General features: G+C 36.9%; 4 protein-coding genes across 4 annotated transcripts; all 4 read right to left on the reverse strand.

Moving 5' to 3' along the window:
- Nucleotides 1-1,982: 1,982 nt before the first annotated feature.
- LOC112425022 (keratin-associated protein 21-2-like) lies at nt 1,983-2,204 on the reverse strand. The gene has a single exon (XM_024789952.1). It carries the CDS (start codon nt 2,202-2,204, stop codon nt 1,983-1,985), a length of 222 nt encoding a protein of 73 aa, XP_024645720.1.
- A 1,070-nt stretch (nt 2,205-3,274) lies between these two features.
- On the reverse strand, nt 3,275-3,627 carry LOC105472948 (keratin-associated protein 21-2-like). Its single transcript, XM_011726544.2, has one exon. The coding sequence runs from the start codon at nt 3,584-3,586 to the stop codon at nt 3,275-3,277; it is 312 nt and encodes a 103-aa protein (XP_011724846.2). The 5' UTR covers nt 3,587-3,627.
- Nucleotides 3,628-10,825: 7,198 nt separating this feature from the next.
- On the reverse strand, nt 10,826-11,170 carry LOC105472947 (keratin-associated protein 6-2-like). Its single transcript, XM_011726543.2, has one exon. The coding sequence runs from the start codon at nt 11,090-11,092 to the stop codon at nt 10,826-10,828; it is 267 nt and encodes an 88-aa protein (XP_011724845.2). The 5' UTR covers nt 11,093-11,170.
- An 8,107-nt stretch (nt 11,171-19,277) lies between these two features.
- On the reverse strand, nt 19,278-19,752 carry LOC105472746 (keratin-associated protein 21-1). The gene has a single exon (XM_011726273.2). It carries the CDS (start codon nt 19,657-19,659, stop codon nt 19,402-19,404), a length of 258 nt encoding a protein of 85 aa, XP_011724575.1. The 5' UTR covers nt 19,660-19,752; the 3' UTR covers nt 19,278-19,401.
- Between the last annotated feature and the right edge of the window lie 6,438 nt (nt 19,753-26,190).

Below are 26,190 nucleotides of genomic sequence, written 5' to 3' on the forward strand. Positions count from 1 at the left end.
TAACAATCAGAGATACATAAAGCAAGGTGATATCATTGTCACTGCTCAAACAAGCGACATTAGCATGTTAGATTTAACAAATATTGTTACATATGTGAGGACATAAGAAATGCAATTTGGGGTTTAGATGGTGCAGACATCCTGGAGACTAGCCTGGAAATACTCAGTAAAATTAAATATGCACACATGATTTGTCTCAGCAGTTGAGATTTTTGGGATTGACTTTCATAGAAGCCTGTAAGGGTCACGTGTTCACTGCAGCAATGTTGTGCTGAAGAAGAGCTGGGTGTGATTATGTGTGCATCACTGAGAGAGCAAAAGGCAAAATCTTGTATATTAGCCACATGAAGTACCATATGGCAATGAGAAATAATAGTCTAAATGTACACATAGTAGCATAAATGAATCATTCACTGCAATTGTGCTGAAAGAAAAGGGGTTTTAATATATGTGTGTGTGTATATATATATGTATATATATAATAAAATTTAAATAAGTTTAAAATATGTAGTAGAATGGCCAACTTTTGGGGGACACCAACAAGATGAAATGGGGTATTGCATATAAAATAACAAATTACAAGATGGCTAAAAATGAGACATGGGTGTGAGAATGGAAATAAAAGATAAATAGAAGAGAATAAATAAATTACTCTGTTAGACAAAAACAGAGAAAAAAGGGAAAGAGCTATGTGTGGACAAACAGTAATATGATATAAATAGGAGAGTGTATTAAGCTCAAACCTCTGCACTTGAAGAAAAATGATGAGTGAAGTCATAATTTGTACCCCTGCCCCAACTCAAGTTGCTGTAGGTACATACGGCCTGAGGTTTTGCTTCCTCAATCTTTTGTCCTTTCCTCTTGATCCCCAACACCTACAAACTTTGGGCACACATGGTTGACTGACTAGCAAAACTCCTGACCGCAACCTTTTTGTTCTTTACACACCTTCAGCTGAGAGTGGTCCAGTACACACGTGTACAAACAAGAGCAGTCAAAAGTCTTCCAGGAAGAGTGTCCCTTCCAAAATAAAAGGACAAAGTTTTAAAAGACCTGATGCTCTTCATCATTTGTCCTTAGTTGTGCAGAACGTTGGTCATACACAGCAACCACTTCAAAATCATGAGTGTGAAAGTCACTCAGCAAGGGTGGGGAGTGATAACATAAAAAAGCCCTGATCCTTTCTCACCATCTTGAGCACTCATAGGAGCCTTATCTGCTCAGTCTAAGATTTCTTGTTTTACATGTTTCAAAAGCCATTAACATTAAAGAAATATTGTTGCTTCTTAGTTACCTTGACTTAAGTTCAACCAAGATAATCATAGCTGGACTAGTGCATTAACCTCATGAGTAGATTCCCTGTCTCATTCTTTGTTCTATTCTAATTCTTTTTTCATGCATGTTTTAAAGTTTTGAGCTTAATATTTGTGTTCATGTTTAAACAAAAATATACAGTAAACATACAGGGAATTAAGAAATAAGTAAAACACAATTATTTGGATTCGACCAATAAAATAACATTGTCTTATTTAAAGCTGTGGTCACACAACTTTTGAGGAAGCCACAAATCCTCAAATTAAGGAGACATTAAGGAGACCAGACTTCTTAGTGAGTAAGATCTTTTATTAAGAAAATTCTATTTTGTTTCCATTTTAGCATGCTCCAATTATATAGTCCTCTTGTGTTTCAGCAAATAGTCACAAAGATTAAGAAATGGCACAAAGATTAAGAAAAAAAGGTAAGAGTTTACGTTACAAAATTAATTACACTAGAAAATTAATCAGAATAAAATCTCTCTTAAGTGATGTGATGAAACTACTCAGTCTCCATCCACTGCAAACAGCTTCTCTTATATGCATTCAGATAGTCAGGGGACCATAGTCAATGTTTACTTATATGTGAAGATAATGGGTAGGGGAGATTTCAATTGAACTTGATCTTGGAGAGGTCACTGCAAAGCCAAGGATGTTCTGTAGTGATGATTAGTAGCAAGAGGAATAGCATCTTCTGTAGCAAAGTGGTTGATAGTCACAGCAGCTAGAGCTGTAGCCACAGCCATAGCAAGAGCCAAATCCATATCCAGAGCGATATCTACAGCCAGAGCCATATCCACAGCCATAGCCACAACCATATCCACAGCCGGAACTCCAGCCAGAGCCATATCCACAGTCCCCAAAGGAGTTTCTGTAGTAGTTGCAACACATGATTTCAGGAGGTTAGATTTCAGTTGAGGTGTAGGAGGATATTTCTGCAGTGTGAGTGTCCTCTACTCTTCTAAGACCTTTATATACTTCCAGTGATGCATGGGTCATCCTCACATGGGCTCTATTTGCTCATTTTATAATCTAATCATTTGCCTAAAATGAGCTCATTCTGTGTACATCTACTTTCTTTGGAATTCATAATTTGCTTATGACTTCCCTAGGGATATTTTTATGCCTGAAAAGAAAACAAATATACAAGTTCTAAACACACAAGCTTATACAATCATAATTTTGTTTTCCATTGTTTCATTTCATAGCCATGACATAACACATCATCAAAATATGACTTAAGCTCAACCAAGACAGTCATTGCTGAACTAGCGCATTAACCTCATGAGTAGATTCCATCTCATTCTTCATTCTATTCTAATATTTTTCCATGCATGATTTGAAATTTTGAGTGTGATATTTGTGTTTATATGTAAATATAAATATAAATAATTGGCATGATTTGAAATTTTGAGTGTGATATTTGTGTTTATATGTAAATATAAGTATAAATAATTGACATACAAGGAATTAAGAAATATGTTAAATATAAGTATTTGGGTTCAACCAATAAGATAACATTGTCTTATTTTAAGTTATGGTCACCCAGCTTTTGAGGAAGCCACAAACCCTCCAATTAATGCTGACCCTGTCATTAAGGAGACAAGACTTCATAGTGAATAAGGCCTTTTATTAAGAAAATTCTATTTTTGTTCTATTTTAGTACATTCCAATTATATAGTCTTTTTGTGCTTTTGCAAATAGTCATGGTACAAAGGTGGAAAAAAAGATGTCGGAATTCACATTTGAAAATTAATCAGAATAAAATCTCCTCTCTTCAGTGATGTCATGAAGCTACCCAGTCTCCATCCACTGCAAACAGCTTCTCTTATATTCATTCAGGTAGTCAATGTACCATAGTCAATCTTTACTTAGACGTGGAGACAGTGGATAGGGGAGATTTCAAGTGGACTTGATCTTGGAAAGGTCACTGCAAAGGCAAGGATGATCTGTAGTCAAGATTAGCAGCAAGAGGAATAGCATCTTCTGTAACAAAATGGTCGGCAGCCACAGCAGTCAGAGCTGTATCTACAGCCATAGCGAGAGCAAAATCCGTATCCAGAGCCATATCCACAACCATAGCCACAGCCTGTTCCGTATCCAGAGCCGTATCCACAGCCATAACCACAGTCAGTTCCATATCCAGAGCCGTATTGACAGCCAGAGCCGTATCGACAGCCAGAGCCAGAGCCACAACCATATCTACAGCCAAATTTCCAGCGAGAGCTGTATCCGCAGCCCCCACAGGAGATTCTGTAGTAGTTGCAACGCATGGTGTCAGGAGGTGAGATTTCAGTGGAGCTGCAAGAGTGTCCTTTACTCTTCCAAGACCTTCATATACTTCCAGTGATGCATGGGTCATCCTCATATGGGCTCTATTTGCTCATTTTACAATTAATGGCCTAAATTGAGCTCATTCTGTATACACCTACTTTCTTAGGAATTCATAATTTGTTTACAGCTTCCCTAGGAATATTTTCATGCTTGAAAAGAAAACAAACATACAAGTTCCAAACATGCAAGCTTATACAACAATAATTTTATTTGCCATAATTTCACTTCATGCTCGTGACGTAACACGTCACCAAAATATATTTGACCTATAAATGTATGTTTATCATTCTATTCTTGTAAGGTCTAGGGAATCATCTATTAAATAAGGAGTTCTACTCACTGTTCTTAATATCATCATTTCTTCTTATCCATTCCTAACACTTTTGGTTTTTTATCACAATCACTTCAAATTACTTTTCAGGGATTTTGGACAGGGAATTGAGTATATCCACGTGGTACCTCCACTCTCTGAAACTCTCTACTTACCTCAGAAAAAAAAGCTTTTCCATCCCCTTCTTTTCCATGCAGGTTATGATCTTCTGTTCCTTCTTTGAGGAAAAAATGTTTTTAAACTTGTGATAGGTCAGTTATGTAAGGAGATGTATCATTTATTATTTAAAAAACAAACTTTGCCAAGAATGCTAATTTAGAAAGAGGGTAAATCCTTGGTTCATAGCTTCTTTGTTGTTGAAATCCAACTGTAGGGTATAATCCTTAAACATATGTCATTTTTGAATTTACTCAGAGTACTCTCATGTTTGTGTTATATATCAGTGCTTCCCACTAAAATGTAATCAATCAATAATTCATTACTCCATCAAGTCGAATGGATGGGGAATGGCGAGATGTTGATCAAAGGGTACAAAATTTTAGTTAGTAGAAATCAGATTTAGCAATCCCTTGCACAGAATGCTGACTCTAATAATTAATAATGCATCATATATTTTTAAATTACTGAAACAGTATATTTTAAATGTTTTCACCACAAAAATGTATCAATATGTGAGAAATTTGACTTGTTAATTGACTTGATTTAATCATTTCACAGTATTTTCTTGATTTTAGTCACATTTACGTTCTTCAAAACAAAATTTTAATGATTTTTACGTGTAAGAAACTTTTTTGATATTTACATTATGGCATTAATAATAGTTGACCTTTCTGTAAATTTCCTGTTCATTCTTTCTTTAACTTCATATCTTCTCCTGTTATTTCTGTGATAAGTGAATTCATACTTCATGACTTTTCTTCATTGAGAACACTCTTATTCCTAAATTCTGGGGTTCTTGCGGTTGCTTCACCCTCCATCTTTGCTTCTCGTTTTACACACTAGAAAATCTTCAGATCTTCTCTGCTACTCCGATTCCAATATTATGTATATGAAATAACTCCTAAAACTAAAATTGTCTGTATCAGTCTGGGCCCAGTCAGGAGACAGAAATACACAGCAAGTTTAACAGGAAAAGTTTCACATAAAAATCATAAACTATAATTATAGATCATTTTTAAGATATGATGAATCTATATGCTACTCCAAGACTGTGGGAGAATACTGAAGGAAAAATAAACTTAGAAAAGGTACTCTACCTTCTGGCTTAATGTATTGAAAAGTTGTGCTATAGTTAACTACTGTATTGCATACTTTGAAAAACTTATTAACAGAGTAGATATCCTGTTAATTATTCCTACCAAAGAGAGCAGAGGAGGTATCTTTTGTAGATGATGAATATGTCTATTACCTTCACTGTTGAGATGGTTTCATGAGCATACGCATATGTCCAAATTCATGAAATTATATACATTACACATGTATACTTTTATATCAATTATATCTCAATAACATGAGGGATGTTGAGCTTTAGCCTGGCAAGAACCTTTATTTGGCCCTGTCGTTTGAAAAGTAGTACCATAAAGATTGTTCACCCAGAGTCCCCATGGGGCTCCTACCCAAACAGACACCCAGATTCCCTCTACAGGATGTCCCTACCCACTCTCCAGAGTCTGTCTGAGGCCCACGGCTTCCCAGGCCCCTACATCCCCACATCTCCAGATGTACATTGCTTGTTCACCAACTCTGCTTCAGAGGGTCACCTTCTGTCTCCCTGGTGACTACAGAACAAGTTTGATTATTTAGTCATTTAATGTTATCCAAAAGTTGCATTAGTGACAACATTCAAAATTTTTCTACCTATCTTGAAATATGCAATACATTGTCATGTGCCATAGTCACTCTATTATGTAATGGAACACCAAAATTTATTCTAACTATAATTTTGTACTCACAGTCAAAATAATTTTGAAAAGAAATCAAAGTTGAAAGCCTCACACTACCTAATGCTGAGTTACTAGAGTCCTGCAAAAAACAAAACTACATGATATTGATGAAAGAATGGGCAATAAATAAGTAGTGATTGAAGGAATAAATAAATCTAAGGCTCCACTAATAAACCACTTGCCCGAAATTCCAGGAAAGACGTAAACACTAAAGTCAGTGATGATTGTAGTGCAAAAAACCACAAATTTTTACAAAAATAAATGAAATGTTTATGGAAAAAAAGTGAAATTTCCACCAACTAAGAAGTATTTATGGATCAGCCATGCAAAATCTAATAATTTACATTTTGAATATAATTAGAATAAAATCTTCTGTCTCCAGGAAACATAATGGGAGCATTAATATCTTCTCAAAACCGAACAGGTTTGTTGAAGTAAAAACAGATAATATCCAATCCTTATATGAATGTAGAGATGTTAAAATGGGATATCCCCTGCGAAGAAGTATTAATCTTAAAATATTATTTCAAAGGCTGATTCTAGCATGATGCTCTAGTAGCAAGAGGAATAGCATCTTCAGTAGCAAAATGGTTGGTAGATATAGCAGCCACAGTCAGAACCAGACCCATATCCATATCTGGAACCATATCCGCAGCCCCCATGAGCGTTCCCATAGTAGTTGAAACTCATAGTGCCAGAAGGTAAGATTTAGTCGAGGTACAGATGGATTTTTCTGAAGTGTCAATGTAACATATGACCCTAGAACCTTTACATCCTGACAGGAGGAGCCAGGACACATCATTGATTTCATGATTCGTGCAAAATAGGTTTAATACCTAGTATGTGCAAATCACCCCACTCAGCTGAAAATGAGAGGACCTGGTCTTTTCATAGCTATAGCATATGCCTTAAATAAACATATTATTATAGGTTTTCCAGTTTTATTGAGGATCCATGATTTTTGTCATGCAGGCATTGTCTTGAGCCAATTACAAATCTCTAAGAACAGTTTCTATCCATTAGCCAGTCATCTGAACACATGATTCCAAAGATACATTTTACACAGGAAGGCTCTAGGAAGGGTTAGGCTGTTGATGTTTGAAAATGCAATCAATAAAATGAGTTTGACCCATTACTTTGACTAGCTTGCTAATTACTAATTCCTTCGTAGTGATTTCATTGGAACCCAATGCTGCTGTACACAGAAACTCCTCAATATTTCATGTTACAGAGTTTCTATGAATTCAAATAGCCATGGATATAATATTCTGATAATATGTATTTACTTCTGGAGAAATTCCTTAACAAATATTAATCCCTAGAACAACAACAAATGAGTATCCTTTATGATAACAGCTGTTGAATTTTAAATTCCTTTTAATCTTTTTATTTTAATCAAAATTAAAACATGAAAGAGGTAGGTAGCATACTATAGATACTGAGGTGGAAAAAAGTTTAGGAAACTTACTAAAGGCACATATGAAGCACAAGTATGTATTCTTCTTTGCTGTGCTGCATACAATCAGTACATTGTTATTTGCTATTGTCACTCTATTGTGTAATAGAGCACCAATATTTATTTTGAAACAAATACATACAGAGATATATCAATGCCATATTTGTGGATTGAACTCAATATTGTTAAGATGTTCATTCTCCCAGAATGGATCTATGGATTCAACTCTATCCCCATCAAAATCTAAGCATGATATATATGTAGATATTAACAAACTGACTTGAATGTTTAGATGGAAAGGCAAAATAACTAGAAGAGCCAACATATTTTATTTAATTTGGAATTTGTAATTGACACATAATAATTGTACACATTTATGGTGTAAAATGTGATGTTTCAATGCACATATATATAATATAATGACCTCCTTTCCTCATCATCGGGTGCTTAAATACTTACTGTAACAGGGATGTCATTATTTCGTGTGGTTATCCATTTCACTGTGTAATTACTCTGTTATAAAATTCCCCATATGCTTTAGGGTCTCTCATTTTTTTCATCGTCAATTGGGGTCCTAGATAAAATTTATTTAAATGTTTTGTACCCAGGGCACTCCCACCAAATATGGCTGCTAGTGCCTCTCACCTGTTCATTTTCACTCGAGAATAGTGTGTCCTTGAAGTTCATTGGAATGGCTGGCTTCCTAATCTCTGCTGATGTGCAGGTATGTTATCCTGGTTATCCAAGACAACCACACCTCTTACCAGGTAATTTAGAGAACAGAAGAAGAAGTGTGTGGTAATCATTTTCAATTACGCATAACAAATTATCACCAAAATAGCAGCTTAAAACAACATCCACTATTTATCTCAGTTTTCGTAGATCAGAAGTCTAAGCACAACCTAGCTAGGATCTTGCCTCAAGGTCTCACATCATTGCAATTAAGGTGTCAGCCAGGACATCTGCAAAATCTCTTTGCCATGTAACTTGAATTGCCAGATTTCGTAAGTATGCCCCAAATATTGCATAAAACATACTTATACTAAAAAGACATACATTTTTAATCTGAAATTTACATTGATTTATTTTGTGTTTTATCTGCTAACCCTAAACATAATGTAATCACAGAAGAGATATCCCATCATCTTTAGTAAGATTAGAGACAAGTTATAGGTCCTTCCCACACTCAATGAGAGTAAACCACACAAGCGTACGGTTATTGGGGGCCATCTGAGAATAGCAACAATTCACACCTGCAATTTTTTTTCTTTTTGGCTCAACTGTGATTACATTTCTCCCAGGAGAGATAATGGCTGTAGCAATAACATTCCAATATGTGAACTTGTTAATTTATATAAACTTAAAGGGCACAAGTGCAATTTTGTTTCACAGATATATTGCATAGTAGTAAAGTCTGGGTTTTTATTGTATTCATCACTCAAATAATGTACATTTTACCCACTAAATATTTCTTTTTTTCTTCCCTGCCTAGAAGGATATTTCTTTCTTCTATGATTGGTCAACTTCTATTCATCCTTCATATTTCAGCTAGAAATTTGTCTCTTTTTCAGAAAATTCCCTCATCCTTCTTTCTACTTTTTCTTAGTCCTGGCTCTTCTTCTGATTTATTCCCCTGTACTTCTCAAATACTTCTGTGTGTAACTGTTTTATAGCAATACTCCAATTTTTGTAGCCTGTGGTCTTGTATGCCTTTCCTATGCTTTTGGAAAGCAAGGATGAAATATTTTACTTCACTGTTCATAGTACATAATGAAATGTGTTTTATTAGGAGCTCAATAAATATTTGATAAATGAGACTTCACGGTTATCTAATTTAGAAGTGATTCTACACCTTCAAGAAAACAATCTCTTCATCCATGCCCTTTTGCCCTACCTCTTCTCAAGACTTCAATTTTTTTTTCAAGAATCAAGGGTGTCTGGGAAAAGAATTTATTTGACCATGGGTGGCTGAATCTTGACTTCAGTTCTGACTGCCTTTTTATATCCCAAATGAGTATTAGATTTCTGCAGCCAGACATATTACAATTGGCCCCTCCTTCCAGATATAGAAACATAAAAGTTCTCATTCTGTATTTTTTTTTATATCAGCATCACCATTTTCACAATCAAGTTTCAAAGCACAAATCACTTTCTTTAGTATCCTAGATTAGGATGGAGGTAAAAATGGATACATAAGATCAGTTAATTCCATACCTCTTTCTGACTTTGTAACTTCCTCCTAGAATAACTCTTAACAGTAAGAGAGAGAGCCAACCGAGGTTTAAATACGTCCAAAAACAGAGCGCCTAATGAGGAAGTAATTCTTGTTTCAGATGCTGTCACATATTAAAAAGAGATCTTGTGTTGAGGAATTTATGTCATTGCTACACATTCAATCTAATTAGTTTCTCAACAACAACACAGGGCACATCTGCAAAACTAGTCTTACTAATTTTGCAATACCAGTCCTGAAGATATATAACTATATATACGACCCCAAATTCCCCACAATTCTAAGTGCTAAGGAAAAAATATATACTTTGTAGATATTATCCTCCCCAGATGTTTCTCCTTTTTCTTTCTCTGTTGAAGTCTAAGATTTTACAGGTTCTACCTTCACCAAGTCTCTGATGTTCATCTGTTTTTTTTCATTATCTACACTGAAGTGCAGATCTCTTTAACCAGTATCCAAATCGTTATTATACTTACATTTTAACCTTTCTGTCTCTTCCATTCCAACCCATTTTTGTGCCATTAGCATTTTCCTAAAGCAGGCTTTTCTGTAGCATTCTGTGTGTGTGTGTACATGTGCGCGGGCACGCACATATATTGATGAGTGCGTTATTGCTCATTAATGTGGAAAAAATGGATAGACCCAGAGTCATGAAATACAAATACTTAAGAACAAACCCTTAATGAAAATGAATTAAGAACAGAAGACTCAGCCAAAAAGCAGCCATTTTTTTCAGGGACTATATTTAAAACACGTGACATCTAGTATGTCACAGGCATGGACCAAGCAGAATGGAAAGCACAATTAGAAAGAGCAGCTTAGCATCAGCCCACTGAATCTTTGAAGACATCATAGAAATAAATATAAGATAAAAGTGTAAGTCAATAGCATGCCTGAAACAAAAAAAAAAATAGAAAAACTTGTTAGGACCAATGAAACATGTTTATTTGGAAATAGTTACAATATAGAAACATAAAATAAGAAGGTAGTAGGTTTACATTTGGACCATGGCCAGAGTTAGGTCTTCTGTCTTCCAGAAACATCATGGGGTAACTCAGGCCCCCACAATAGTAAGCAGGATTTCATAAGATGATCTGTTTTGTGCAGGTTCTGACTGCTCTCTATTCCGTAGAATCTGATGGAATTGTAGGACATTGAAACAGAAATGGCCTTGAAATGGTCCTTTTAGAAGAAAAGGTCCACAGCAGTTATTTTCTAGCAGCAAGAATAACATCTTCTATAGCAAAATGGCCGGTAGCCACAGCAACTAGAGCTAGAGCCGTAGCCAGAGCCATATCCACAACCATAGATGGAGCCATATCCACAGCCATAGCCAGAGCCATAACCACAGCCGTAGCCAGAGCCATAACCACAGCCGTAGCCAGAGCCATAGCCACAGCCGTAGCCAGAGCCATAGCCACAGCCGTAGCCAGAGCCATAGCCACAGCTACCACATGAGTTTCTGTAGTAGTTGCAACACATGGTGTCTAGAGATGGGTGTTTAGTAGTTCAGTAGAGAAGCAGGTGGGCGATTCTGAAGTCTGAATGTCATCTTCTGCCCTGAGACCTTTATATACAACCAGAAGTGGGTGGAGCACACAACACAGACTCTGTGGCCTCATTACAACAGCAATTTACATTTTTAAAAAGTTCATCATTCTAAGGACAATGAGTGTTTCAGGTAATTATGACCAGGATTTGCCCCTAGCCAGCCATGAGAATTGTAAAGAAACAGCTGTAACCCGCACATGGAATAAGCATGCCTTGTGGAGTGTAATCAAACCTAATTTAGATTTTTTTACTCCAGGGGCTATTATCTCTTCTGTACTTCCAGGTACACACATACCTGTGCACTGGGAGATGTCCCAGCATTTTCCATCTCAGTAATCAACAAGAAATTCCCAGACTAGAGTTGAGAAGCAAACAGCAAAGGCACAAAATGAGGCATTCTTAGGTTACACTTGCAAGAAAGTAGATGGAGCCCATGCAGGATGGCCACTGCAGTGGTGGCTAGAGCAAGAGACAGGTGAGGCAAAGATCTGAAGTGATGTAAAACAGAGGTCTGATACAATATAGTAAAATAAAAGCAACAGGATTTTGCCCAATGCACCATAATCTACCCTAAGATTTCTTGGAACTTTTCAGTGTGTTACTTTCTTTGAAACATCTTGCCTACTTCATCAAATTTTTTTTAACTTTTATTTTAGGTTCAGGGGTACATGTGCAGGTTTGTTATATATGTAAACTCGTATCTCAGGAGTTTGTTGTACAGATTATTTCATCACCCAGGTACTAAGCCTAGTATTCAAAAGTTATTTTTTCTCATTCTCTCCCTCCTCCCACCCTCCCCCTTCAAGTAGGCCCCTGTGTGTTGTTCCCCTCTTTGTGCCCATGTGTTCTCATCATTTAGCTCCCACTTATAAGTGAGAACTTCCAGTATTTGGTTTTCTGTTCTTTCATTAGTTTACTGCTAAGGATGATAGCCTCAGCTCCATCCATGTTTCTGCAAAGGACATGATTTTGTTCTTTTTTGTGGCTGCATAGTATTCCATGGTGTATATGTACCATGTTTTCTTTGTCCAGCCTACCATTGATGGAAATTTAAGTTGATTCCATGTCTTTGCTACTGACTTCCAATTTTTACCTGCCAAAATCCTGTTGATCCTTCAAAGCACAGCTTAGGCTACATCTCCTATGAAAGCATTCCTGGGCATTCACAATAAGTGTTAAGCATCACTCCACCATTCTTCTAGGGATCTATTTGCTCAATTCTATTATGGTCCTCAATATGTTATACTGGCATACTCTTATTTTATTTATCTGATTCCCTCAGATGATTGTGAGTTATTTATGGTCAATAACTTTGTCTTTATTTTCTGTGAATCTAACAAACTAGGGACACTCACTAACTTAAATGAAAGCCTATGAGATTTCTTCCAGTGGTAAATGTTTTTATTTTAAATTAGAGGATGTTATATGAGAAAGACAACAATAATAAGTATTATTATTTATATTTCCCTTTGTAGTTTTCTCTACATCCTCACCAATGTCTGTTATGTTTTCTCATTTCAATAACAGCCATTCTCAGTGGTATAAGATGATGTCTCTGGGGTTTTAATTTGCATTTCTGTGATGGTTAGCAATGTTGAGCATGTCTATTTGCCGATGATATGATCTTAAATAAAGAAAAACCTAACAACTTTACCAAAAAATGTTACCGAATTCATTTATCAAAACTTATTGTATACACAACATTATATGTAGAGTATTGTATATGTGTATAATATATATACAAGAATATAGTAACCAAAGCAGTATGGTAGTGGTATAAATATAGATATATAGGTCATTGAAAAAGAAGAGAGAACCTGGAAATAAAGCCATATATTTATAGCCAGCTGTTCTTTGACTAAGTCAACAAGAAAATACATTGGGGAAAGGACACCCTCTTCAATAAACGATGCTGGGAAAATTGGATTGCTATATGCAGACGAATGAAATTGGACCCCATCTCTCACCATACACAAAAATCAACTCAAGATGTAATAAAGACTGCAATGTAAGACCTGAAACAATAAAAATACTGGAAGAAAACCTAGGGAAAACTCTTCTGAACATTGGTCAAGGCAAATAATCCATGACTAATACTTCAAAAGTATGCAACAAAAACAAAAATAGGTGAATGGGACTTAATTAAACTAAAAAGCTTCTGCACAGCAAAAGAAATAATTAACAAAGTGAACAGACAACCTGAAGAATGGGAGAAAATATTTGCAAACTATGCATCTGAGAGGGGCTAATATTCAGAATGTACAAGAAACTCAAACACTTTAACAACAACCACCAAAAAAAAAAAACACAAATAATTTCATGAAAAAAGTGGACAAAGAACATGAATAGACATTTTCCAAAGTAGACATCCTGTTATAATTTTTGAGTCACATTTACATTTATTACTTTGTTTGATTCTTATGAAAACAACGTAAAGTAAGAAGTTGTGTTTTTGTTATTTTCCAGCTTTATTGAGGCATAATGGACAAAGACAATCATATAAGCTAAAGTTATACGACATGATGATTTGATATACATAAATACAGAGAAATGATTGATACAATCAAGTAAGTTAACACAATAATCACATAAATAGCATTTTTATTTTGTTTTGTGGTGAGAACAATTAAGATCTCTACCCTTTCTGCAAATTTCAAGTATACAATGCAGTATTGCTAACTATAGTTAGTTACCATGAGGTAAATTGTATCTCCAGAACTTATTCTTCTTGTAACTGAAGATTTGTACTCTTAAACTAACATCTTCCCATTTCTTCCACCTCCTCGACCCCTTGGCAACCACTATTCCACTCTGTTTTTGAGTTCTACTTTTTTAGATTCCACATATTAGTAAGATTACTCAGCATTTGTCTTTCTCTGGCTGACTTGTCACTTAGCATAATGTCTTCCATGTTTATCTATGCTGTTGCAAATGGCAGGATTTCTTTCCTTTTTATAATATTCCATTACAAATATACACCACAATTTATTTTTTCCTTCACCCGTTAGTGAACAGTTAGGTTGTTTCCGTGTCTTGGCTATTGTAAATAGTGCTGCAACAAACATGGGAATGCATATATCTCTTTGAGCTACTGATTTTGTATCCTTCACATATCAACCGAGAAGTAGGGCTAAATCATGTGGTAGTTCTAATTTTCATTTTTTGAGGAACCTCCATATTGTTTTCCATAATGGCCATGTGAATTTATATTCCCATCAAAAACAGTGCACAAATGTTTTTTATGGCACTTCCTCTCCAACGCTTGTTATCTCTTATCTTTTTTATAATACCCATCACACCAGGTATGAGGTGATAGCTCACTGTGATTTTGATTTGCATTTCTCTGATGATTATTGATGTAAAGTAACTTCCATGTACCTATGGTTTTTGTTTTTACACACATCACAGATGTGAAAACAGAAGCCACAGGTAGTTGTCACTTGCCCAAGGACTCTCAGCTGTTTAGTGGTAGAATCAAATCGATTTAACCCCTGCAAGAATATTAAAGCTCAGGAAGGACCCATAAATTATTTTTTCCTTTAGGTTTTCAAATGGAAAATATGCACTTCATTTGACTAAAATTGCCAATATTTTGCAACTTTTGTCTTACACCTCTACCATCTGGATTTTCTTTCTTTGTGGTCTTTACAATCCTAGCCAAAATTCCTAAAACTCTATACCAGCTTCTAGTACTTTCATAATTTAACTTTCATGTGCAGAACTTTAATCAATGTGGAATTTCTTATGCATATAGTGTGAGGTAGGTATTTATATCTTTGTATCTAAACAGGTGGGACATTGATCAATCTCATTGCTGTGGTTTCAATGTTTGCCCCCTTCAAAACTCATGTTGCAACTTAATTGCCATTGGGAAGGTATTGGGAGGTAAGACCATTATGAGGTGTTTAGATTTTGAAGGCTCCACCCTCATAAATGGACTAAAACCATTATCACAGGAGCAAGTCTGTTATTGCGGGAATGGGTTCACCCCATCTTGCTCTCTCTCTTGCCCTCTCTTGGTCTTTCACCATGTGATGCCTTCTGCCATGTTTTGATGCAGCAGGAAGACCCTCACCACTTTGATACTGGATTTTCCAGCCACCAGAACTATGAGCTAATAAGTTTCTGTTTATTATAAATTACCCAGTCTCAGGTATTCTGTTGTAGCAGCACAAAACAAACTAAGGCACAGATTTACTGAATAAACTATCCCAGATGGAAAATTTGTGTATACAGGGACTTTGCTCCTCCCTGAAGTCTGCAGCACTGGCAACACTGGTCCTATTGCCTCAGGCTGACCTACTGCTTATACCTGGATAACCTGGTTAGACTTCCTAATCTTTGATAATGGCCTAATGTGACTTCTCTTTCTAGCCAGTGTCCTTACCTGGCCAGTTTGTTATGATTGGCCCTCTAAGACAACACTCTACAATAGAAATATACCATGAATCATATTGAGAAATTTAGATTTTCCAATGTCCACATTTTAAAAAGATAAAAAGAAACAGGTGAATTAATTTTATACCATATTATATTCACCCTAATGTCTCAAAATATTATCATTTAATATATAATAAATAATTTAAATGTATTTGATACTTTCATTCTTTTTTCTATTAAGTCTGATAACTACTGTGTATTTTACACTTACAGTGCATTTCATTTTGAACTATCCATATTTTGAGCGCTCAACAGCTGGCTAGTAGCACCATATCAGACAGTGCAGCTCACTCAAGAGACGTGATAATTCTTTTATGGAAGTGGACACTGATTAAAATTTCACAGTGGAGCCTCCTACTCTTTCAATAAACTGACAGCTTATTTTCTTCTTTCCTTGAATTTGTTGGCCTTGAATTCCATTTTCCGTCTCTTGTAACTGACCAAATCTACCTCATCCTTTATGGTTCTCTTCCTATCATTCTTTGGAAACAATTTCTGACCCTTGTCGAGCCTTCTCTTTCCACATTCGGATTTAAGTTTCCCCCTTGAGCTCTTCTTGGTAACGCCATCATACCTGCAAGCATACCTGCTATGTATGATTTAGTATTTTGTGTCCCGCTGAAGATTTTGAATTCTTAGAAGGGACTATGTGTTTTATCTCTCTGTCTCCACACCAATCACATCACATAGCTGAAACATGAATCTTAATGTTTGTTAAATAACTAAAAGAACAAATTTTACAATTTAGATTTTACAATTTACATCCTCTACAATATGTAATAACATATTCCAAAAAAAGGACTTTTGTGTTTCTTTATGAAGGAGCTTTGAAGCTTAAATCATTTTCCGACCACAGAAAGTATTGTGAAATATAGTTTTTCCTTCCCTCCATAATGTGATTACACATGTGAATTCACATATCCATTTTTCCCAACCTCCACCAAACAGGCCACACCTACACAAGTGTGCACACACACACACACACACACACGAACCTTCTCTAATTTTATCATTTCTGTCTCTGTTACCATTATCACCATTTTCTCATTTCACACAAGCTGAATGTCTCAAAATTTTCTTAAACTGAGATAGCCACAATATTTCAGGTTTTGAAGATATGTTAAGTGTTATCCACTGCTTGCAATACTATAATAACCTCAGAGTTCCAGAAAGCAGTTTGTCTGCAGATCTGACTCACAAATACTCCAGATGTGAAAGGTATCCTGCTCTTGGAAGAAACCCCGATTGTCCATCAGTTGGACAGATTCCATCCTGGATGTAGCCTTCCTCCTGGGCTGATATTGATTGTAGGGCTATCTTTCTTAGAGTCAGACATTTTGTGGGGTCACCCAGCTCCAGGGACCTCACAGAGCCAGACTTGGTGTAACGGTCCCTGGTGTGTGGATGAAACAGGGATACCATTATTACTGCTGACTGTAAGAAGTTTCTACTGAATCCAGAAGACTCTCTGTTGTAAGATTTAAATGATAGAGTTTGGATGGTCTAGAACTGGAGGAAAGGACACTAAAATCAGAATCCAAGAAGCAGTAAACACTCCACATCAGAAAGTCAGCCAGGAAACTAGAATAAACCCTTTAATCTCATTTTTATGACCACCCCAATCTAAAAAGAACTCCATTAAGATACTAGACCTTGCTCTTTTCTTTTTTTTTTTTTTTTTTTTTTTTTTTTTTTTTTTTTTTTGAGACGGAGTCTCGCTGTGTCTCCCAGGCTGGAGTGCAGTGGCGTGATCTCGGCTCACTGCAAGCTCCGCCTCCCGGGTTCACGCCATTCTCCCGCCTCAGCCTCCCAAGTAGCTGAGACTACAGGCGCCCGCCACCACGCCTGGCTAGTTTTTTGTATTTTTAGTAGAGACGGGGTTTCACCATGTTAGCCAGGATAGTCTCGATCTCCTGACCTCGTGATCCACCCGCCTTGGCGACCTTGCTCTTTTCTAACTGAAAACTGTGTCATCACCTTCATCATCTCCAAAACTTAATAAAGTGCTCTCCCTCTTGGTACTTACTACTGTCCTTTTTAGTCTTTCTTTGCTGCTGAAAATGTTGTATTATGAGCTCAAATGTCACAATCTCAAAATACTTCCCTGAGCTGTCTCTCCAGTACTTCAAACATTCATCTCCTCTCCATTAAGCTGCTTTATTCCCTCTATAGCAATTATCGGTCTGAATTTATCATAATTGGTTTTTGCTTTTTTTATTATTCTTTTTTTTTTTTTTTTTTTTTTTTACGGAGTTTTCTCTTGTTGCCCAGGCTGGAGTGCAATGATGCGATCTTGGCTCACTGCAACTTCCGTCTCCCAGGTTCAAGTGGTTCTCGTGCCTCAGCCTCCCAAGTAGCTGGGATTACAGGCGCCCATCACCACGCCTGGCTAATTTTTGTGTTCTTAGTAGAGACGGGGTTTCACCATCTTGGCCAGGCTGGTCTCGAACTCCTGACCTCAAGTGATCTGCCCACCTCAGCCTCCCAAGGTGCAGGGATTAACAGGCGTGAGACACTGCGCCCAGCTTATTTTTGTTTTAAACCTTCATCTGTTAGACTATAAACACTCTGAGAGCAGGACATTTGCTTATAATAATTTTTCTTCTGTGTCTTCAGTGTCTAGGATGGTGTCTATGCAAAACTATTTGTTAAGTGAATTAAATCACATTTCTCAACCTCCATGTAAGCAAACAAATATATTTGTGCTTTTGTCAGATGTAGATAAATTTGATAGTATACTTTTTTTTCTAACTTACCCTTTTTTAGGTTTTTATTCCTCATGCCTAACACTTGAGCCTGACTCAAAATTTTCAACAATCCTGGAAGTGATCTCTTCTATTGCATTACTTTTTTTTTCTTTTTTGAGATGGAGTCTCACTGTGTTACCCAAGCTGGAGTGCAGTGGCGCAATCTCAGCTCACTGCAACCTCTGCCTCCTGAGGGTTCAAGGAATTTTCCCATCTCCACCTCCTGAGTAGCTGGAATTACAGGCATGCGTCACCAAGCCCCGCTAATAATTTGTATTTTTAGTAGTGACAGGGTTTCACGATGTTGGCCAGGCTGGTCTCGAACTCCTGACCTCAGGTGATCCACCCACCTCGGCCTCCCAAAGTGATGAGATTACATTACTTCTTTAAGCACTCAGGCTATATCTCCTCCCTGAGACTTTTGTCATAACATCCTGAATTGGTGTCAATTCCCCTCCCTTTCCCCCTCCAGCTCCATTCTAGACACTCAGTGCCATTTCCAAAGCACAGTTCTGAAATAATCTGTGATTTGTGCTTGGGCATGTGAGAGCCTGAGCATGTGGGATATGAGAAGCAGGTAGAGAAGACATTATTTATGATGCAAGTATAAGAGGAAATAATTGCAGTATATCAAGGAAATACCTAAGGTTCAGCCAACATACTGTTAGCCCAATTTTCAAGAGATACTAAAACAACTCAAGAAAGGAGTAATTCATAAGCAAGTACACAAAGATTTTTAGAAATAAAGAACCATTTTTATTGCAAAAGATTGACTTCCCCAACTGTGGATGTTATGATCATTAACAGTCATTCTCTGCAGTCATAACAGAGAATCAGAGATTAAGGGAGCAAAAGATAACATTTGGAAAACAGTCAGATGACACCATGGATCCTATGGCCGTGATTTCATTCAAAGAAATGTGAGGCTAGAGGTCCAAAACTCTGTCAAGCATGTAATTCTTGGATATAGAAATCTTGGAGTATGAATCCTTGAATCAGCATTATCTTTAGACGTGTCGTTTTAGAAGCAAATGGTCGTCTGACAGTGATGTTTTAGCAGGAAGAATAGCATCTTCTAAAGCAAAATGGCTGGTAGCCACAGTAGCCAGAGCCAGAGCTGTATCCACAGCCATAGCCAGTTCCATAACCACAGCCATAACGGGAGCCAAACCGACAGCCATACCCACAGCCATAGCCAGTTCCATAGCCACAGTCATAGCCGGAGCCATAGCCGCACCCATAACCAGAGCCATAGCCACAGCCATAGCCGGAGCCATAGCCACAGGAGTTGCCATAGTAGTTGTAACACATGTTGTCAGGAGGAGAGAACTGAGATGGGTTTCAAGAAGATGCTTCTGAGGTGTGGATGTCTTCTGCTTCCCTGAGACCTTTATATACTGTAATTGCCAAAGCATACCATTCACTCCCTGACTTAGCCAACAAATATTTGAACAGCTATTATGTGCCAGTCACTGTTGACCATCAATTTATATTCCACATAAATTATAAGCATAATATTTTGCTTAAAATGAGCCAATTATTTTGGAGACTCTAGTTTCATTTCAGGAGCATCGTTTTAATCTGCTCTGCCAAAGAACTGTCTCGATGAAATCATGTGCCCAAATATAAAGCTAATACTGATTTTCAAAATCTCCTATCAGTAAATACATATCTTACATAACAAGTTTTGGGGGATCATAACAAAATTTTATCCATTTTTTCTCTCTCTCTTTTTTCCTAAAATGTCTACCTCTACCCATAGGGAAGGAGACACCTCTATTCTCTTTCCTGAATCATTACAACTTCTTTTTTTTTTTTTTTTTTTTTTTTTTGAGACGGAGTCTCGCTGTGTCTCCCAGGCTGGAGTGCAGTGGCGCGATCTCGGCTCACTGCAAGCTCCGCCCCCTGGGTTCACGCCATTCTCCCGACTCAGCCTCCCAAGTAGCTGGGACTACAGGCGCCCGCTACCACGCCCGGCTAATTTTTTTGTATTTTTAGTAGAGACGGGGTTTCACCGTGTTAGCCAGGATAGTCTCGATTTCCTGACCTCGTGATCCACCCGCCTCGGCCTCCCAAAGTGCTGGGATTACAGGCTTGAGCCACCGCGCCCGGCCTCATTACAACTTCTTGCCAGGCTTCTTTCCCCAACTCACTCTGCACTTCCACATCTACTCCTTGTCCGACCTCCCTCAAATCCCAAGAAACATATTCACATCTGATCATTCAAAGCCAGACAGTATGCTACCCGCAGGTGCTTTTTACATTTTCCTTCCATACACCAGGCAAACCAAGACCTTCCGGAGGCAGAGAAGCACTCCTTTTCTCCCATTTCTTAAGCTATGTAAGTAACTGTCATCGAGGAGCCTTTTAAACCCTCACCAGCTTCATTTGGATAAGGAATTTAAAAAAAATCGTTCAACCAGAAACTCCAGTTCTTTCCTCCAATACAGATTTCATCCAAGTTTTGCATGATGAAATACGGGTACATTCCTAGAATTTAATAAACGATTTTTTTCTCCTTTCACTACTATTCCTTGAACATTTACTTCAGAAGCTAAAGGAGAGTGGACAATTTTAGGTTGCTGACAGCAAAAACCCACCTTTAACAACTAACACTTCTATGATATAAAGTAGCATAAAAATAGTGTCCCCTTTCCATACATGCATTTCATGCTACTCATTCAAAATTCTCAATTACCCACTTATTACGAGTTCTCAATCTTCCACAAAAATGTTCATTGTGATTTTGAAATACAAGGTGCCCTCTTTCTTCCCAATAATCCTCTCTATCACACTTACCTTTTCAAGATATGAAAGAGGAAAATGAGTATCATTTTTTTTCTGCCATTAGTATTTTTCTTGTCACCCTCAATTATCAACCAAAAACCTTCTGTTTATACATCAAAACTCAGATCTGGAATCACTTTCTTCAGGATGCCTTTCCTCATTGCTACTGCGGATTACATTTTCCCTTCAGTTGGCAATCTTTCCCTTTTTTTCTGCTGTCAGTCACTCGTCTCATCTGATCACTCTGCTATGTTTCGTCCCGAAGAAAAGCGAAAAGAAAATAGATCTCTGTCTCAATTTTTTCTTTTCCTTGAGTTCTTTCTGTTTTTTTCATCCTGGAAATTCAAAACTATAAATTTTACTTCACAAGTAGATTCTCTTGTTTGCTCCTATATGCAGACCAACACATATGAAATTCTTTAAAATTCCATGAATCTTTCCACATAGCAAACTCTTCCCTACCTTCTCCCTAGACAAGTATGGAATGGTGATATTTACTTGCACAAATTTAATTGGATATTTCACTACATAGTCACTAAACCGATCAATTCAATTTATCCATCATGGAATGAGAGCACGCCATATGTAAGGTACAATCAGAGCCAATCATACTGGTTTGCAATCCGTGCAGTTTATAAGGCCGGTGCTCAGACAAGGTTTCTGTGCTTGGAGTTTAATGCTCTACAGCCCCCAGCTTTAAGTTCTTAATACTTTGTTGAAACTTTATCTTGTTTAGTAATAAAAGCGTGATATTCTTGAGGAAAGAGACTATACCTTTCACATAGAAATTCCAGGCAAACCTGAGACCCAATCCACATTTTACATAAGAGGAACTTAAAAGTCAATAGGAGTCAAAGACTAGATCCAAATTGAAGCCACTGTAGCTTCAATTTGGGTCTAGTCTAGGTATGACTGTAGCAAACGATATTGATGCCACAAAGAATATTTTTTCTACTGAGGCTGAAAACATGGTCAGAATTCAGGAACTGGTGTTCAGCCATAAAATTTCTATGACATTTCAAAATTGTCTAAAGTGTACGGCATCTTTATTTTCTCTAATATTTAAAAAAATTTTGTCTTTATAGTCCTAGTAGGACCATGGTGATTCTGCAACCCGAGGATACCTGTAATTAGTGCTTGGACCTATTACTTACGTATCTGCTATATAGGTGTGTGTGTACGTGTATGCGTGTATAAAACTATATATATATGTTACCATCCATTACCTCAACTGTAAATTTACACGAGCAAGCAACTTATCTCTCCACTTGCAGGATACAGAATATGCATCTGGTGTACTAAAAGTACTTAGAAAAGCAAAGGATTCAAGGGAAAAAATATTTTTCAATAAACTTCAACTTTTCATTCCTATCAGTAAAGGACTGAAACATTTATCCATCCATAATACAGATTAAGACTAGAATTCCGTGTTATTTATCACGGTTCTTCAGACATTTATAATGACTGATGGTCCTTGTAATAATCCAGGTGAGTTAGATTAGTGGGAAGTTATCTCACAGACACCTGCTCCTAGTTGTTGGTATTATAGGAAAGATACAGAACTCAGCAGAAACGAGATGCTATGCAGAACTGAGCAGCTTGCCTTGACCTGAGATCTCCCTTTCTCCTTGGTTCTTCCATGGGGTACACAGCTGTCAATAACATTCTCTGTGCAGTATGGTCCTGTTGGAATCAAGTAAATATGCAAACTCCTGCTTTTCACTTCCTTTTGCACTCCTGTTCATATGACCATACTGGAAGAACTTACACTGAAACACTATGAACTTCATTTAAGAGAATATTTACAAACTCCAAAGCTCACTGGTTCTTGAAGCAAATCTAGATGGAGAGAGAGATGAAAACAATGTCAGGGCTTCCAGTGCCTTGGTGTCTTAATCAACCGTGCTTCCCATCTTTCCTGTATCCTTGTATGCCTAAAGTCCTCTCCTGAAGTTCTAACGCCAGGTTTAATCCAGAGAACAAGACCACAAATCCATTTACCTGCTTCCTCTCTTCTAACTAAAATGCATTCAGTTTTCACTGAATTCACAAAGATTCACAAAGATTTCACTGATTCACAAAGAATCTCTGCTTTTTCCACATTGGGTTTCCTCATATCCAATTTTAGTTTTAAAATTTTAATATGCACTTAAACATTTTTGTTGGTTGCTTTGCTTTCTAGGCATCCACTGAACAACTCAGTTGAATTTCACAAACACTAACTGGGCCCATGCCATAGGAAAGATGTTGTCTTGGGAAATTAAAGTTTTCAAAGATAGATCATATGTGGTTTTTGTCTCAGGGTCAAGCATTTGCATTAATAAAGTGGCCCCCCCACAAAATGACCTCTGTTCCTCTTAGGAGCAACCTACCTTTTTACTGCCCCTATTTTAGGGCTCATTTCTTTCCACACTACAAGTAAAACAGACACAATGGAGCTAGTGCACACCCATATCAGTGGTTCTCAATGATGGTTTTTTTGCCCTCAGAGACACTTAGTAATGTCTGGAGACATTTTCAGTTGTCACGACTTGGGAGAGCGGGAGAAGTTACTGGCATTACTGGCATCTAGTAGTAGAAACCAGGGAAGTAGCTAATCCTACAAGGCATAGAGTAGTCCCCAACGACAAAGAGTACTGAGGTCTAGAAACCCTGATTTATAGCTATACATCTACAAGTAGGCTTCTAAAACTACAGGTGTCCAATCCAAACTAACCCTTTCTTCTTACTTTATGCCCAGCATCTGACCATTCTATCACCAAACACACAGTCCAAAAAAGTGGGTTTTTTCTTGTTTCTTTGTTTTTAACTTATCTCACTTGTCTGGGTTTCATTTAAATCATTGTCAGAATCAGATTGACTCTATACTTTTAAGTTACTTTTACTATAACAGCCACAAAATCCAAGTTGGAACAGAATATGTACTCAGGAAGATCAATTCTTCTCCTGGGTGCTCGAATTTGACAACAAAGGAATGAGTGGTGATCCAGTACTTTATTAAATGCCTTCAGCAGGGATTTTCACAAAGCCGCCAATTTCATTTTCTGATAATCTTTATTATGAGACATTTTTCTTTCAGTCGAGAAATCTTCCTATTTTTTCTGCTGTCTGTCACTGGCCTTATCTAATCACTCTGCTATGTTTCATCCCTAAAAATAAGCATAAAGAAAATGAATCTCTGTTCCAATTGTTTTCTTTTCCCTAGGTTTCTTTCTTTTTCTATTATCCTTGAAATTCAAAATTATAAATTCTACTTCGCATCATTCCCTGGAATAGACACTTTGCTTTTCAACACTACTGCCAATACTCACTTCCAGGACACAATACCCCTGAGTTATTGAAAAGGTCTTCTATCAAGATTGCATTACCTCTAATCCTTTCCACTCAGATCTCTGAACACTCTTTCATAAGGGCAGAAACTATCTACATTCCCTGAAAATCCAGCTCTGAATACATGTTTGGCACATAATTTGCACTTAATATTTCTCTACCATAAAAAAGATGATTAAGTCAAACATATGTTCCATTGTTTGTGTGGCATTTATAAGCCATAAGATATGTGGATATACGTTTAAGTTCTCTGAACACCAGTTTCTTCTTTCTAAAATGGAATCTTAAGCTTTCTCACATCCTTTTTCATAGGTTTCATGCCTATGCAGTGCTTTAGGTCAGGAACTATATTCTGTAAATGTTATTCCCTTGATTGTATTTTTCTCATACCATAGTTTTGAATTTTTGTCTAATAATAGCTTTTTGAATATCCATACTTATTTTTACTGAAATGCTGATTTTATCAGAATTTAATGTGACAACTTTGTAATTTAAAGGAAGTTGTCCTATGGTATATACATACATGCTCTAATGTAAAATTTTTCTATGATGAAGAAGCAAAACCCCACAGAAAATAAATTATCCTCCCAGCAGCTTTTGTACACCCTGACGGAGCCACTCTGTATAGTAATTTATTACTAAACATACAGTGTCATCCGTACGTCATTAGGAATAGCATCATGCGTGTTTTCAAACTCAGCAATTATAAGATGATTTTATTTATAAAGCATATCACTTGAAAACATATTTAGCTACCAATCATGTATTACATAAAGGAAGCTCATGTGATTTTTGTTGTGGTTGTTGTTGTTTGTGTTTGTTTTTGTTTTTGGCATACCACTAGAGTCAAAAGATCAGCCTATAATACAAAAATATTTTATTTTTAGGACTATGGCTATTTTGATAGCTTCATTGAGTGTCATCTCACAGTAAGAGTTTTAGTGAAGATCAAGGATGTACTATACAGTAAATCCTAAATATTAATAGGAGATATGTTTTAGAGATTTCCATAATTTGGGATGTACATAAATTTCCCCACTTACTGTACAGTAATTTTTTTCTAGCTTTCAATTCCAAGAGTTTTCTTGTCTAAACTTTCATTAAACAATGAAAAAGTTCTCTCTAACCTGTCCTTCTATATTGTAGTTAGTAAAGTGTCTTTACATACATTTCTTCAATTCATTCTCACAATCTGGTGAAATGAATAGGGCAGGTACTACTTGAACTAGTGTTTAAGGAAAGAAGCTGAAGCCCAAGATGATTAAGTCACTAGCCCAAAGTCACACAGCAGATGAGTGTAATCCATCAAGTGCCCCTCCTGGCCAGGCCTTCCAGATCATTGATGAGGTCTGTGCTGCTCTCTGGGTACCCTTCTTAGACTAGAGAAAGGCTACGAATTTCCTCTATAAATCTGCTTGGTTATTGCAGTTTTGCCAATACTGTCATAAATGCATAAGAAGATGGCTTTTTGTTCTGCTGCCCTATCACACTGGCCATTCCTGTTCATGCCTCAGGCCTCAATTCGAATGCCCCTCTTCTTGCAAATCTTTCTTATCTTCCCACTAAATAATCCCTCTGTATTTTAAAACTTTTATATTTATCACTATAAAAACAATAACTTCTTTCTATTCGTAATACTATCATATAACTTAAATAAGACTACTGATCCACTGAGGACTGACCCCATTTGGATAGATAGTTGATGGGTAAGCAAGCAGGTAGATA

Source organism: Macaca nemestrina, chromosome 4 (genome assembly GCF_043159975.1).
Source record: "Macaca nemestrina isolate mMacNem1 chromosome 4, mMacNem.hap1, whole genome shotgun sequence".
Lineage (NCBI taxonomy): Eukaryota > Metazoa > Chordata > Mammalia > Primates > Cercopithecidae > Macaca > Macaca nemestrina.